The 16,936-nt window shown below is 40.8% G+C and overlaps 1 protein-coding gene across 3 annotated transcripts in view; it reads left to right on the top strand.

Annotated features, from left to right (window-relative positions):
- furina (furin (paired basic amino acid cleaving enzyme) a) overlaps nucleotides 1–16,936 on the top strand; it is a 125,612-nt gene that overhangs the window by 100,993 nt on the left and 7,683 nt on the right. For all 3 annotated transcript variants that reach the window (XM_017699537.2, XM_017699534.2, XM_017699535.2), the window contains exons 9-15: nucleotides 2,184–2,396; nucleotides 4,706–4,806; nucleotides 6,769–6,872; nucleotides 7,498–7,615; nucleotides 10,834–11,013; nucleotides 11,299–11,423; nucleotides 15,096–15,224. In XM_017699537.2, coding sequence (XP_017555026.1) covers nucleotides 2,184–2,396; nucleotides 4,706–4,806; nucleotides 6,769–6,872; nucleotides 7,498–7,615; nucleotides 10,834–11,013; nucleotides 11,299–11,423; nucleotides 15,096–15,224 — 970 coding nt within the window. The remainder of the gene's footprint in view (nucleotides 1–2,183; nucleotides 2,397–4,705; nucleotides 4,807–6,768; nucleotides 6,873–7,497; nucleotides 7,616–10,833; nucleotides 11,014–11,298; nucleotides 11,424–15,095; nucleotides 15,225–16,936) is intronic.

Below are 16,936 nucleotides of genomic sequence, written 5' to 3'. Positions count from 1 at the left end.
TTAAACCAAACCTGAAAAGTAAGAAAATGCTAGTCTCACAGCTGAAACCATTTGCCTTACAGTTGAATTTGAGGCAAAAATTATTCTAAAACTGGATTATGGTTAACAGACCATATGACTTGATTAGGGCATAGTGTTTACTAGGTTACAATTAGTGAGTCATATGTTCTGGGTTTAAATTGGCCAGAGCAAATGGAACTGAGCTCCGGTGCTGTAATATGTTGGAAATGTAAGTTGTTTTGAATGCAGTCTTTGTAGAATCTGTTTAATTATCTAGTGTGACAAACCACACTTTAACCACACTCTTAACTAGTTTTGGTCAGGCCTGAGGAAGCTGAACATTTGTTTGTACAGTGGGCCTATTCCGTGTAAATGGGCTTTTACAAAATCTTTCAACGTTGCATAATTATCAACCGTTTAATCTACTGTTTTGCCAACTGACTCTTGTTAAATGCACTCAAAGGCACATATCTGTGCCTTGGCACAGGCGTGAGCCATTTCGCAAGTTTTCTGGGTAAAATTTTTCTTCTTAAAACAGGAGGCAGTTGCTCTAAACATACAGTTAAAACAGGAAGGGTTGACCTTCGATAAGTAGCATTATTGTTTGCAACAGTTCATTTTTCTAGTTTAAAGGGTTTGGTGTGATGCATCTTTGTCAAGGAATCAGATGAAATTTTGAAATGCCAAAATTGACCCAACTAAATTAACCATCAATGGCCAGGGCCAACCGACAGGCCCAAAGTTTTACTGCGCACTTCTATAACCTAAGAATAGCTCAGTCGGTTTGCACTGTGGTGCCTGTAGTTACCAAATAATAAATTTTAGTATGTAATAAGCCTGGGATTTTAAGGGGGTAATTACTTTATTTAAGCCATTAAAACAGCAGAAGAAAGTCTGTTAGATTTTATCACATTTTCATTATGTTAATGCTGAGAACTCCATGGAAATGAAAGGCTATGGGGATATGGGGCTTCCTTACCTCAAAAGTTAGTTTATGTATAATATTGTTGTAACATTTAGTACAGTTTCGATTCCAAAAAAAAAAAAAAAAAACAGAAAAATGACTTCAAGCTTGTTTTGATATACAAACAGCTCCCAATTACATCATTATAGGTGGTCCTCACAGCATTTTCTCTGCTTTTGAAGTCCAAATTTTCATTGTTCACTACTGGCCTCGTTATTTCCCTTATTCACAAGGTGGGCCTTCCATCTATCAGCTGTGCATCATTCCTTTCAGAGCTCTGGCACAGCTTTTTCTCCAGCCTTTAATCCAACCTGTGAGTGTTCTCTGCCGGTCAGATCTCAAATGCCAGGCTTTGGCAGCGAGTCAGATCTGTTTCAGGAAAAGAGATCTATGTTGCAGAGTAAATCCTAAAGCAAACAAAGCTGGAGGCTCTGCAAACACATGTGAGTGGATGCCCGAAGTCAAGCAGGTGTGTACATGGACAAAGAAGCTACATCTCAAAGACCATACTGAACTTTCCCTGCATTAGGCTCGTTTTCCCTACGGCCGTTTTATTGCCTTATTGTTAAGAATGGGGGTACAGTGGAGGGCTGCGCAAACAAAGCCTGATCAAAGGTAACGAGCAAACAGCATCTGAATTGAGTTATCGGCGCCGCTGGCCTCTCCCTGCAACAGCGGGCCGAAATGAAATCCATGTGGGTTATTAGAACACACCCCGCTAACGTGCTGCATGAATCTTTTCCAGTCGCCTTATTGTTTTGGATAGTCGTTCGGCAGTGATGTAGCCCACAAAAGTTTGTTGGAGTTTTTTAAATTTAAAGGATATGAAACGGCATGATAAATGGACCTGAGAAAATTGGCATCGTCCTGTAAAGCCCTGTTTAAAGCTGTCTGGCCATGCTGTTCAGTTAGTGATAGCATTTCAATGGCCTGAGACGCTGGGAGCTAAAAGCTGATTTCAAAACGGCATCCGGCCCAGACTGTAGTTGATGTCCTCCAGAAAAGCTGCTGTGTTCTTAGTGTTTCTCTGCAAGTTTGAGGCCCAAATGTTTGATGGTATTAAGACGCTTGCTCAGAACCAGATGTTGATCGTTTACTGCCAAGTCTCAGTGGTCTTCCACAGGGGGCTCTGAAGAGGGGCTTTGCAGACAAGAAACATAAAAGGTAGTGGTGTTGACAGTTTCCCTCTGTGCATGTGCTTTGCCTTTTTGTCATCCAGGGTCGTGGTGGACTCGGCTCCATCTTCGTCTGGGCATCAGGTAATGGCGGGCGAGAGAAGGACAGCTGCAACTGTGATGGCTACACCAACAGCATCTACACTCTGTCCATTAGCAGCAGCACACAGTACGGGAGTGTGCCGTGGTACAGCGAGGCCTGCTCCTCCACCCTCGCCACCACCTACAGCAGTGGAGGACTCAACGAGAAACAGATTGTAAGTCTGCCTTAATGCACTGAACAGCTCCCTTTTCTTAAAGCAGTGGTTCAGCCAGAAATACAGTTTGCATATTTCTTCCCTTCACCCCAAATGTAGTCAAAGAGCTAAGATGTGGTTGGTGCCTAAAGTTTGCTATTTATTTATTTATTTAGTTAGTTTTGCACTGGCTAATTTACCTAAGCAATAAGAGCTTATCAATTTGTACTAATTAGCCACCAGTTTAGTGTTGTCTACTAGTTTAGCATTGTACAAACTGCACACTTGCCCATTTGTTCTTAAAGCCACACAAGCCAAAATGAAAACTTGTAACCATCACTACATGTGTTGTTAATGTTGACTACTCATCACACAGCAGTACCATTGTAGTGTTTTTCTGGTTTATAGACTAGCAAAACTCCCGTTTGATGATGCATCTTGAAGGTGGGACAGACCTTTACTTTTGAAAATCTACAACCACTTTGGGGTGAATTTCTTTTTGTCAGATGGTTGTCATTTATGCTTGGAAGCCATACAGCTGAGGTAATATTATTATAATGAAGAGAATAGATTACTTAAACAATAGAAATGGCTCTTCAGATAAGGAGGACAAGAAACTAAAAGCTTAAGTTATCAAAAAGAGAAGGCCATCTATATATCTTGGCAGTTAGCTTTCTTTTATCTGGGTTAAAGGATAAAAAACTGTCCATTCTATGCTAAATTAAGATAAATTTGTTAAGAAAACAGTAATTTTATTTGACAATTGAGGTAAGCATTGTGAGAGCTTGGCTGTAGTTGACACCACAGGGATTCCAAGTGATTGTATGACGTATTTGTGAAATACATGCCCAGAATTGTAGTGGGAGAACACTGATAAACATGAACAAGATAAGGCTGAAGGATTCAATGCTGAAGAATACTGTACAAGACAAAGAACTTACCTAGCGTAGCTTTAAATAACGTTAAATAGACGTATTGTACATATCTATAGATGTAAGATTTTTGTAAGGTTTTGTTACGTTATCTATATGAGCCTTGTAGCTACCGTGGCCCAAAAAAAAAAAAAATAAATAAAATTTAACTCCAGACACCAGGCATGTTTTAGCTCATTGACTACATTTAGACAAATGGGGATATGGAGAAAATTAAGCATCACTTTAAATGAAGAGGAAAAATGCTAAACTGCCCACAAAGTAACCACAGCAGCCCGCTAAACGAAGGCCACTTCTGATCACCCGCCTTTTTTTTGACGTCCTTGCATTCTTTAAGGCTCTAGTGATAGAAACCACATGTAAATGCGTGGTTTAGCAGGTCCAAATGGTAATATGTGGACCATAGCACAAAGTTACAGAGGCCCTTGCTTTGAGGCTCTGAAAAAACGGCTGGTATTTGAACACAGAGTCCCACAGGGGTTTGAGGGTGGACCGCGGCATGCTGAGAACCGATGAGGAAAGCATGTGATGTGTGGCCCTTCGTTGGAGGAGAATGCATGCGTTTGCCCTCAGGGTCTGTATTGTGTTTCATAATGCTGTATCCCCTGCCAAAGCACTTTTCCAGACCATCCAGCCTTGTCTTCGGTTTGCAGGATGATGCTTTGTACATGACTGCAAGTCTGCGTTTCGAGTCAAAGCTGTAACCTCATACCATTACAGCGCGTTTTGCGCAGTCATTCCTTTGCACTTGTTTCCAGCTTCATTTGTTGGAGCTGGCGAGCTCAAATATTTTCCCACAGTCCTTGCCGGCTCAGAGTTATGTTTTTCAAAAAGTCACAGATTTTAAAAATTCATTTTACAGCATCTGTTGCTCAACATGAGCTGATGTTTCTAGGCAGTACGGGTAATGACAGGCAATCTTCCTTTCTCGCATGCTCACTGACGCCCCATTTGAATGAGGAAGAGTGAATGGCTGTGCACTCATCTCCTGGCTGTCACGTTTTCACATAGCTGTTTGCCATTTTTGGCACTTAGCCTCAACCAAGGCGGCTCTGTCTCAGCCACTGCACATCCCAGAATGCCTCACTGTCTTTCACCCTGTTTCTCTCTCTGTCATCATATTCTGTCTCTCTCGACACTCTGTTATTGCAGACGGGCTAATCAGTCTGGCCTGGCCAAAAAAAAATTAATCAGTCAACTCAAATCCTGAGTTTGCACAAGCTGTGGTATATTTGGGAAACAGTCAGAGCAGAGAAACTGCATAACAAGTTTTCTGAAATCCTTACAGACTTCATTTGAATCATCCCAGCCTCTCTGGTCAAGTTTCTGGAATGCTTCCGGTCAGTTTCTTAGATAATGCAAGCAGAAAGTTCTTTAACTGTTCTCTCCTACCAACAGATCACTACAGATCTCAGACAGAAGTGCACAGACTCTCACACAGGCACCTCGGCTTCAGCTCCTCTGGCTGCAGGCATCATCGCCCTCGCCCTTGAGGCCAAGTAAGTCTAAACCTCATGAATCATATCTGTACTTAATGCTTTAAAGCTGATGGGTTTAATTCTGACCAGTAGAGAAGACATTATTTATTGTAAATTGCACTAGAGTTGCATAGTGTAAAGCACCTTGCAATTCATTGGAATCTCAGCTTCAATGCTTGAAGGATCACAGCTTCGTGGAACAAGTACTGGGGGAAACAGTCAAAGTAGTGTTAACACATCAGATGATCGTGTTGGATGACGTACTTTCAGACCATTGAGTTCACTTAGATCAGTTGACAAAAAATAAAGCAGAAGACTGTTTATTGGGTGGTTATTTGTCTCTAGCCTGCTGTTATTGTGATTTATGAAGCTAGATTCAGTTTTTCCTCTCTTGGTGTCCACTAAATTTACACAGAGCTCAGATTCATTTGCGTTCCAAAGAATGGAAAGTATTACCGAAGAGGAGACAGAAATGCAGATAGGATGAGTGAGACATCCAAAAGGCTATAACTGTAATGGTGGCTTAAAGGAACATTAAATAATATTTACTGTACCAAATCATAAAATGACCATGATGTGTCGTCAGAGATTAAGGAAACATGGTCATTTGAAATACTGGCTTCTCTGACAATAGTGCTACAACCAGTATGTTGTAATTTATTTTGAAATTTCTGTTCCAGAGAGGAAAATATGTTTTTGTTTTGGCCTGTGATCCTGCCCACTGCCCATTCCCCAGTACCATTTTGACACCCTAGGTTGTCAGATATGAAACAAATTGGCAGGCAAACAGCATGCTGCAACCATGGAAGCAAGCAAACTAACTAGATCCCGACCTGAAAAGCTTCAGCATCCCTTTAAAAAGCGCCGTAGCCAGAGTCGTAGTAAAATGCGAGTAAATATTGATCATGCATTTGAAAGATGTGTCTAGCTGTGTTTAAAGCAGAAGCCTTCACTTTTATGCAGTTTTTGCTCACCAAATTACCACTTCAACAATAATGCTAATTTCCGCTCGCATCTCGATGAGATTTGATGTATTGTGTTAGCATCAAACGAACTGTACCACATGTTCGTTTTACCCATGCTGGGTTTAATACTGCTTTAGGCAGATCTACCAAAATCATGGACATTTTAAGCATATACAACATTCAAGTAACACAGTTTTTACCTTTTATGTTGCAGTATTATATAGTGTGTTATTCAGCAAATGCTTCAATCCAAAGACTAACACTGCATAGTAATGGATGTGTGTTTTGGCCTTTTTAGCCTTCTTTTAGCCAATTTAGGTTGTTGTACTTTAGCCTAGTTAAAAATAATTCTCCGCCCACCAGTTTGAACAAAACCAGCTTCTGTCTTCATTTATCAGTATACTCAGTGGTCCATGTGAGCAGCATACACAGTTCATTCATAGCATAATGATTTTTGTGACTTAGAGAATCAATAGTTAGGTAAGTATACCTAATAAAGTGGCCAGTGAGTGTACATTATATATTTTTTTCAGACTGAGCCAGAAGGCAGGTTTCATCAGACGTTACTGAGCGTTTGACCAGAGGCTATTGCCAACAGCATTTTCCAACACATGAGTTGTGCTGACTTTTCTAGTGTTATGTGGTGAGACACTCTGCAGACAGTTTTAAGGTGAGGTAGTAGACCACCTAGGTAAGCCCTAATTATTAATGTGGTTTCCTGGGATGCTGAAGGAAGAAGTCATTGGCATGTGTTTTTTTTCAGTGTGAACCACTGCCTTTGACTGGCTCTGTTAGTTTCCTTCCATTAAATCTGCACACAAGCAGCAAAATAACCTTAATGCCGTTTTCTTGCCTGTGGTTGAAGCCGACCTTTACCAAAGAAATGGTCCTGATGACCTAACCGAGCACAATTCCATGCCTGACACCTTATGTTGAAACTTGATGGAGACAGCACCTTAACAGGATTAAAGGAAAGCTCTGTGGGGCAGTTTTCTGAACATGTCATCTGTTTTGGCAGCAAAAACCTGACGTGGAGAGATATGCAGCACCTGGTTGTGAGGACCTCTAACCCAGCCCACCTGATTACCAATGACTGGAAAACCAATGGGGTTGGCCGTAAAGGTAACGACAGCTGCCTTCAGGCTTTTCTCTTCTGTTCATCTTATGTGTTCTTCCGCCACTGTCTGAGCCTCTGAGACTTTTGTGCTGATTATTTCTGCATTTATTAATGTGAGTCTGAAATGCCTAAACCATTTCCCTTGATTTCCCCACTGTCTCAGACTGTCACCATGTGCTTTGACTTCTATTAAGCTGAAGCTCCTGTCATTGCCTGATTGCTTTCAGCAGTATTGATTCTCTCTCGATTTCTCTCTCTCTCTTTCTCACTCTACCCATTTCTCACACTCCCTTTTTTATTTTTCTTTCTTATACTTTCTTCTCTCGTGCTCTTTTCTCATCTTTGATTCTTTCCTTTTCTCTTTTCTCCTTTGCTTTCCCATTCTTACTGTTCATCTCTTACTCTTTTTCTTTCAAATGACTTTTTTTAAACTCTCGTTCTCTCATTCTCTTTTCTCTTTTTATATTAATTTCCTTCTTACTCATTCTTTCTGTTTCTATACCTCTTCCCCTTCTTTCCTTTCTCTCTCTCTCTCTCTCTCTCTCTCTCTCTCTCTCTCTCTCTCTCTCTCTCTCTCTCTCTCTCTCTCTCTCTCTCTCTCTCTCTCTCTCCCTCTCTCTCTCTTTGTAGTAAGCCACTCATACGGATATGGCTTGCTGGATGCTGCTGCCATTGTGTCTCTGGCCAAGAACTGGACCAACGTTGGCCCTCAGCAGAAATGTGTCCTCTCCTTAGTGTCTGAGCCCAGGTGAGCAATAACACTTCATCTAGCATCGCTAATTGCAAAGGAAAGCTAGCCAGGTCCTGTTGGCATTACACGCATACCTTCACTCCTAACTGGCTTTTATTCAATGTTAAGCCCTGGTTTTGGGTGAGGGTATTCCTTTAGATTGCTGTCTGTACTAACATGTGGCTAACAGGCTCTCCCTGCGGTGCATTACAAAATGATGTTTGAGATTCTGTGTGAATCTGCCCTTGGGGAGGCTGAGGATTGTGCATGAGCAGCCAGGCTGTAATGGGAAGTGAGCAGTGTATTCACCAGTGAGGTGCAACGTGTTTGATAGCCCATCGCATTTGCAGTCAGAAGGAGCGAAGATTGAAACGCTCGACTTGGTTTGATGTTCCGTCATGAGGGAGGGGTGAGGGGGATCGCCTCTGCCACCCGTGGTGCATGTCTGAAGGAAATAATTACTTGCAGATGAGCCTGCACACCGCACTCAAGTCTCTACTGACAACTACAAACCCCATCCCTCTCTGTGTATGCTAGGCTGTACACAAACCCACTTCATCTATGCAGAGCTCCTCCTCTCTTTTCCCTCGGACCCCTTTGGCTTTTACATGTTATGGAAAAGATCAGAGCTTTGGAGCCAAGCCCATTTTTTTTTCCTGCTGGTTGGAATAGGTCTTTAATTGGACCTGAAATTTTTATCCAAATCCAAAAGACCCTTGTGCCATCCAACCTGATCCGCAACACCAAGCTTTGAATCCAAACCTGATTAAAGCCTGACAAAAATCTCTTTGAGCCCAGCTAAGATAATAAAATAAAAATAATAGGTCCCCTTTAAGGTAATACAATCACTATAACATGCAGGGGATGATGCTCCAAAGAGCAGGATTACAATCCTGGTTCAGTCCTGTTGTGTCGGGGTCCGGGTGTGGACCAGCATTTCAGTCACAACTCTCAGTTTAGTGGTACCATGACATTACATCAGTCTTTTGCTCTTGACATTAGGCCCTGCCTTTAGACTGCACATTCTGCACCACCCTTAGGCATACTCACAGTATGTGCAGAGTTCTTCTATCTGTCTCCCTTCATGTTCACAGACCTACTGTAGGCAGGCACCTGTGTCCATAGCTTTGTGTTAAGCCCTTCTACCACCTTCAAGTTCATGAATAGGACTGGACTATACTAAGCTTCTTACAGGATTTGGCATGGAGTAAGGACACATACCACAACCTAAGCTACTGAGAAAAAGGTCTGTATTAGCACTCTCCCGGCTTGCTGAGAGTGCGTCAGCCACTCGTGGTCTTATCTAAGCGAATGTAAATGTTTATCACTCTGTCTCTCTCGCTAAGCTGTTCGGAGGCCACCTGAGATTTCGCATGTATGCTGACCTTGTGCAGTCACGCCTGTTTTGACAAGCTATTGTCTAGGCCAGGGTCTCCCAGTGAACCTCTTTTCTGCACATTTGAGCATTTTTCACTATTCCCAACACACCTGACTGAACTCATCAACTAATTAACGAGCTTTGTGAGTTTAAAAATGCATACAAAAAAGCATGCATACAAATGTAACATGGGGATATCCTAGCACCTATTTCAAGATGCTGGCAAATGTGTGAAGCAGTTGGTGGTCCTGCAGGAGGCGGTTTAGAAACCCTGCTGATAACTGGGACGATTACAGTTACACTTGGACTGTGCACCATCCTTGTTATTTAGTCTTCTATAAGTAAATTCAGGATGGGGAAAATGTTTCTGTGCCATGCACGAAGAATAGATAATGCTTTAACTCCTTAAAACTTGAGGATCTGCCGGCAGGTCCAAACACTCTTTTGTAACTCCGTTTGCATTGTGATCTGCGTTCTTACTGAATAATAAGCCTTAGACTGTAGGGCTGCAAATACAAATATTTTGATATTCAGATTTTCATGAGAGTTAATGGTAACCCTTATGAATCCTGAATATCTAATGCATCATAAATGCATTTAGGTGTTATATGGCACACATACCACCCTACAATGCCAGGCATAAATTTCTGTAATTGCTAATAACTAGTTATAGTTATCAGTGACCCCAAATATAGATGATTAGCCAATACACGTTTGTTGTTTGAAGTTAGCTTTTTTATTTAGCACTGGAGCCTATGAGTTTAAGGTAACTAACAAGTAATTGACTCTTGTAGCCACCAGTTATTGGCATGTTTAAACCACAAACAGGATAATTATGTGATGAAGAGTGGTTCTGAAATGACCATGTAAAAGTTGATTGAGATACGTAAAATCACAAACATCATAGGCGTACCTTAGGGGGAAAAATAAAACTAAAATAAGAAAAATGTAGGATACGGGCTCTTTCAATCCAGATGATACCACAGCCATCCGTCAGTGCTGCTGTTCTCTGAGTGGGAAAGACTTCTTCGTTTTTAGCTGTCTGCTTGTGGGTTCCCGCCAGCTCACATACCCAGTTTGGAAAGTCTGTACTCAAAGTAATTCAGCTACCATACCATGTTGCATATGCTACAGTTTTTTTAAATGTGCTATGGACAATTTCTTGTGTGTTGCAAACAGAATCAAAACAAGAATCATGCAAACAGATTGTTTGGTGCTATATGATTGATTTGGACATCAGGTTCCTACCTGATTGGTAACATTAGGGAAGATAATTGGGCAGAAAAATTAAAATTATGGTATATGTGTGCTACATATTTTGCTTGCTGTTTACTCAAATACTTTTGTCCACAGATAACTGCCAAAGATTTCAGTTAAGCTCTCTTATTTCACTGGAAACGGAAGCGGCCAGTGCAGGAAATATGACTTTGTATTGCTCCTCATAATTAACAATGCACATAATTTTTGCCTGTGCTCAGCTCATTGACATCATTCCTCCATTGAGGGATGCCAACATCTTTTAAAATATAAAACTGTGACAAGAGGAAGAAACATTACATGTGAGGGGAACCCTTTAGCACATGTCCAGATAAAAAAAATAAATCGTTTGAAACAAGTGCAGAAAAAGTGATGAGTTAACTATAGAGCTGGAACTTCTAGGAGTCTTAATGCCTCAAGTCCTGTTTTAGTCTTATGATTTCCTGTATGCTAATTAAGACTGGATCATGAGGCAGATCTGTGAAAATTGCAAACAGTATTTGCTTCTTAGTGTGGCTAAGTATATCCCCTCACTGCTCGGAGCACATTTCAGATTGAGCTAAACTGCAGAATGCAGTCATGTGTGTTATCTTGCTTTCAGGAACATTGGTAACCACCTGGTGATCTCCAAGAGTGTGGATGCGTGTGCAGGGAAGCCCAACTTTGTGAGCTCTCTGGAGCATGCTCAGGCACGGCTCACACTGTCCTACAACCGGCGAGGAAATCTGGCCATCTACCTGATCAGCCCACAGGGCACCCGGTCCACTCTGCTTGCTCAAAGGTTAGGGGCCACCACATGTTTGTGCTCTGCCTGTTTTATCTGCAATTAATAGGGGTGGGAGAAAAACATTGATGCAACATAGTATCGTGATACTTTTTTCCTCCACCCAAAGCATCAGTACATGGGTGTCTAGGTAGTAATATTTTACCAAGTTTACATGAATTTAATATTTACATTTTCCGTGTATATTAAGCCTATTTGTAGATAAGTAGGGTGCCTAAATTGTTTTCTCAGTCCACACAGTGGCAATGAAGATGGATGTCTTTATTCATTAATTTTTTTCAGACCTCATGACTACTCTTCTGAAGGCTTCAATGACTGGGCCTTCATGACCACCCACTCTTGGGATGAGGACCCTCGCGGCGAGTGGACCCTGGAGATCGAAAATGTGGCTGGAGCCAGCGACTACGGTACCTCAGATGCTCACTTATAAACTGCCGTGCTCCAGAATAGCCTTCCCCTCCAGAATATCCTCAGCCACACTTTGTTTTATGCAGTGATTTATGCATGAGGAGCGCAGTCCAGGCACTTCAGCTGAAGCGATAAGCCTTGCTTCTGGCTTTCCACAGTGCTGCATCTCTGCGCACTCTGCAATTGTAACTAGCTGAATTTAGTGAAGTGCTCCACATTTTTACATAAACAAGAGAAGTGCAGCCAGGTTTTTCTGTATTTTTTCATGGTTGGTAGTGTTTGGGTGTTGAAGTTGAGTTTCTTTAATTTTGTATTTTGCATTTTGCAAGGGACAGATGTATAAAAAACCCTAACCCTAAATACCAAAATTCATGCTGTTATTAGTACATTTCATGTGCTTTTGACCATTTCTGCTGTAAAGCTTTTTTTCCTGCTTGCTGAGTGCTTTTATTCCCCCCAAAGTTTAATATTCCTCCTGTTTGCTGAGTGAAAAAGCATGTTATTGCCAAAATCTGAAGTCTTCAGAATGCAATCAAAAATGAAAATGAAAAACTGTCATTTTTATTTGATTACAAGCATTTGTTCATTGTTGCTGTGACTCTTTGTTGCTTAGACTCTCTTTAACTGGTTTACGCTTTGAAATTTTCTGTAATTAGACTTAAGTGAGAACAGCCAATAGACTAGCAGGCAGGTTCAGTGGCCAAGGCAAGTTTTTGTGTAGCGCATTTCATACACAAAGGCAGTTCAAAAAGAAAATCAAAAGTAAAAATAAAAGCAAAATACTTATTTTATACTTAAAATACTTAGTTAATAAAAATAAGATGCTAAAAAGATACAGGGGCAATAAAGAAATAATACTTAAAGAAATTGAACAGACAATTAAAAAGAGAAACAAAGTACCTAAAAGCAAAAATAAATAGGCTTCAAATTTAGCCCTTCACAGAAGTAGTCATGGTACAACTGCATGCCTGTTATGAGTTGAGCTTCACATGCCTTTGTTAAAGCTAGAATTAGCATCAGATGTCATTATCCAACAGCTCTAGCTTGATGCTAACAAAACTGCATATTTCCTTAGGGATGCTAGAAGAAATGCATCAGTGCTTGTTAGATGAAATTTTCTGCATTGACCATAAACATATATACCGTATGTGTGTCTCTCTATATTTGGCCCTACTCATTCTTTTGGCCTATTCCAATTTATCGGTTGTCAGAAATAACAAATATTGTGATATAAATAGTGGATATTTTATTGAAACATGAAATTATGTTTTTGCCATATCGTCCACCCCTAGTTTGTAACCAAGACCGTCAATGAGCACTTGTACCATTTTTGTCACTGCTATGAGAGCTAAGAGACGTCTACAGATCACTTTGTGAGTAGTAACCATCTGGATCCAGGCACAGAGTACCATTTTGGAGCCAGTACAACACAAATAATAGGCAAATCTCTCTTCATAATAGATATGCTGTCTCAATAGAAGATGGCTGCACTTTGACCTTGTGACCTTGGTATGGGAGGGAACAGATTTTGAACAAACTGTATTTATATTGTTTGTACATGCTTTGTATCTGCTTCTCAATTAACTATTCGGGTTTGCATGCATCACCTTTTTCATGCCTGCATACAAATATTTGTTAATGGAGTCTAAATTATTTTAATTCCCCTCCATCACTCATTCTTATAACCAGGAGAGGAAATCAGGCCGTCATGGTCAAATCTAAGAGTGTCTATAATTTCTGTAATACGGTGTTGTAAGCAAGTAGAAAATAACGGTCAGGCGGAGAAGGTGTTGTCATAGCAACAATTAACAAATCTCTGGTTTAGAGTGTCACATTATAGCGGCTTCTCGCTCTGGAGCGTTCAGACTGAGCTTTCAATTGGCAGAGCTTGTTGCCACTTTTTTCTGCTTTGCTTCACTCATTTAACAGTTTAAGTGACTGCTGATGATCAGCTTGACTCACTCGAATTCATTTCCTGCAAACTCAGTATATTTGTGTCATGAGGGTTTTTCCATTGATAGTATTGTCTAGGCTAGGCAGTTAAAGCTAGTGTTAATATTGTGCTGAGTAATTAGCTCCCAACAGTGTTTCACTGAAAAGTAGGCAATGTCTTTTCTCTGAACCTACCTCCCTTTGTTCCCTCCTGCTTCTGAGTGGTCTCAGCTTGAGCTCTTTTAGCTGTGTTCTCCACACCCTGTTGTAAATCTTATTAATTAAATCTGGCTAAGTAAATCACAGGATCGAGTCTCTCGCTCTCTCTCTCTCGCTCTCTCTCCACCCCACTATCAGACAATCCAGCCACCCCAGCAGACCGTAAATATACACTGAGCTCTACCATGTTCAGCTCACTGACATCCACAACTGCTGTGTGCTTTTACTCAAGCGGGCCATCTGTTGTTTGAATTGCTTTGATGTTTTGACTGCATTAGCCGTAATGACTTGGTGAATTGTAGAATCTTAACAGTCTCAGCTAGTTTTAATGCCGGCGCTTTAAAAGATGGCAGCAAAATAAATTTGACGCAGTCAGTCTATTGCGGTGAGCAAAGCATTTAAAAAAAAGGCCATAAAGCAGCGCAGCCCACCTTGAGCTTGCGTGCTGGTCCTGGACCCTCATCTTGTCCACTTAAGTGGGCAGCAGTTACAGCATTGCAGAAAATGATTCAGAAGTACCGTATCTGGAGCTGGCATTACAGTCTGAGTCCTCTATGAATCAGTGAATGTTTGATGTTTTCTCTCGCTCTTTCTCTCATGCTTCTCTTTCCCTCATTTTCATGCTCTCCATTCTTTTCTCTCTCGCTCATGCACTTTGTCCTCTTTCATCTTGTAACTTTTTCTCTCTTTCTCTTGTGCTCTCTCTCCTCTCACTCGTTTTTCTTTCCCTCTTTCTCACTCCATCTTTTCTCTCTGTTGTTCACTCACTCTTGTGCTCTACCCTTTCTATCTTTTGCGTTTGTCTTTCTCCTACACTTTTCTTTTTCTCACTGCATTATTTCTCTCTCATTCTTTTGCTTTCATTTCTCTCTGTTTCTCTTGTGCTCTCTCCCTTTTCTCTGCTCGTTCTATTTTTCTTTCCCTCTTTCTCTTGCTCACTCTTTCTCTTTACTCTGTCTTTTTCTTGCAGTCTCTCTTTTTTCTTTTTCTCACTTTTTTCCCTCATTTTCTTGCTTGCTTCATTCTTTTCTCTCTTTCTATGACACACTCACACTTCTGCTCTTCTCTCTCAAATTGTCTCTCTTCCCTTTTTGGTCTCTTCTTTCTTTTTCTCTTTTCTCTTGCTGTCTTCATCCTTATCTGGCTCTTTCTTGTTGGTTGCTTGCTCACTTTTTTGCCCTTTTTCTCTCTAGTTGTTTCTATCCTTCTATCCTGTCTTTCATGTGAGCTCTCCCTTTTTTACTCTTTCTCTTCGTTCTCTTGCTCTCTTCATTCTCTCTTTTCTCCATCTTTATCCGTTTCTCTTGTTTTCTCTCGTTTTTCTTTTTCCATCTGTCTCTTGCTCTCTACATTCTTTTTGCTCTCTTGCTCACTCCTTTCCTCTCCTGTCTCTGTCACTAATTGTGCTTCTTTCTCTTGCTCTCTCCCTCTTTTATTTCCCTTTCTCTTGCTCTCTTCATTCCATATCTTTCATTGTTTGCTCACTTTCACACTCTCTCTCCCTCTCTTTTGTTTTTCAGGCACACTCACCCAGTTCACATTGGTCCTTTATGGCACTGCTTCTTCCTTCAGTGGACCGTCCACACCAGACTCCAGCCAGCCCACTGAGGGCAGTTGTAAGACCTACGACCTCAGTCAGATGTGCACAGGTGAGAGGCAGACTGCTGAGGAGAGGGCACCCCCTGCAGGCCCCTTCCTGCACCTGCACTACTGCAGCTAAATGATGCTGATCAATTACTGCTGGCAGAGAAAAGATTGTTACACATTAAAACATTCCACAGACGGGAGAATCTCTAAAGATCAGATTTAGGGCATTTATTTAAATAAGCAGTGCGTTTTAACACCATTAACTCATTATAAGAACTGAAGGTCTGTCTGAAAGCTAAAATTGTAAATGTAACAAAACCCATGTAATTTAATAGAAGTAGGAAAAACATTCTGAACTTATTTAAACTGAGGCAGCAGGATTTTATTTCAAGTAATTTTGGGCCAATTATGTTGAAATGTTTACACAGTGTAGCAAATGGAGGTCAAATGGTGCGATCTAAAAAGGAAAACATGTTATGATGTTTTTGACAGGATTTAGACTCATGACACATTTAAACCTAAACATATAAATCTGTTTTTACTTTCCTTTGAGTGATTTTTCTTTAATGGTGGGCACAACCTGTGATGAGCCTTTTTTTTTTTTTTTTAGCTTTTTGGCTGGACTGACACAGTGAAACTTTCATGCCACCAGCTGCATGTTGAGTTCTCTGCGACACAGTTTCCATGCAGCTTGGCAAACTAATCAATTCAAAAACTGCTGTATGCAACACATTGTTATACTCCATCATTCTTACCACAATCACCTGTGAGGTGTTTTTATCATTTTTATTTTATGCTTGCAGATCCTCTCCAGTAGTCAACCTCTGGAAATAGACGCTCTAGAACTGAGAAGCTCCAGAAAATACAAAAAGATTAGCAAAATTGTTTCTTTTTTTTTTTTTTAATTAGTTTCCCACTAGAGCTGCACAATATTGTTTGGTAACCATTATCACTGCACCAACCTCTGCAGTGCTGATTTCATAGAATAACTAAATTTGTGTATATGCCAAAGGGTGGGCAGGGCATTCTAAATGTGAATGAAGTTTAATTTACAGCACATGACAGATCTTTCCCAAAGCAGCCTAAAACATTAGCATTTTGGCCAGTGTGGGGATTTGAACCCCAGTCTCCAGTACACCATCTGAACTCTAGGATGAGTTATAGTTAAGAGGGATATGAAAGTCTTTAAAAGGAATAGTTAGTATGTTCCACTTAAATAGTCCATCAGCCAAGACTTGACTTGGTGTCCAAATTTTGCTTCTTTACTTTAGAACTTTTTTTAATCACTAGAACTGAACAGCTACCAAAATAGCCAAGGTTGTCCCTAAAACCTCTCAAACTGCATCCAGGTCTAATTAATGTTGCACTGTCAGTCCGTGTGGTTTAGGACACAGTATGACTTAATTTTCAACACTACAGTCAGCCATTTCAGACCTCATCAGGCTGGTTTTCACAAAGGAGAACTGATCTTGGATCAGATTCCTCCATATTTATGACCATTGTCACAAATGCTGACGGATCAGCACTCCTACTCCTGAAGTGATGTGTGAATGCGGACTTTGTTGTCTAAACTGGCTGTTTTATTCATTTTTATAGTTCACAGCGAGCCATACTGTGTCCTAATCCACATGCATGAGCTGGATGTGGTTGCAACAGGTAGAAAACCGTTTTGGTGATGTATTTTTACAGAAGTGATTTGGACTATTTTAGTGACTTCTAGTGTTTGGTAGCAGTGTTGGCTCCAATTCTAAACCAAAGAACCAAAGTTTGGACT

The sequence above is a fragment of the Pygocentrus nattereri genome, chromosome 15 (assembly GCF_015220715.1).
Source record: "Pygocentrus nattereri isolate fPygNat1 chromosome 15, fPygNat1.pri, whole genome shotgun sequence".
Classification (NCBI taxonomy): domain Eukaryota; kingdom Metazoa; phylum Chordata; class Actinopteri; order Characiformes; family Serrasalmidae; genus Pygocentrus; species Pygocentrus nattereri.
This window is presented reverse-complemented; position numbering and strand designations above follow the sequence as displayed.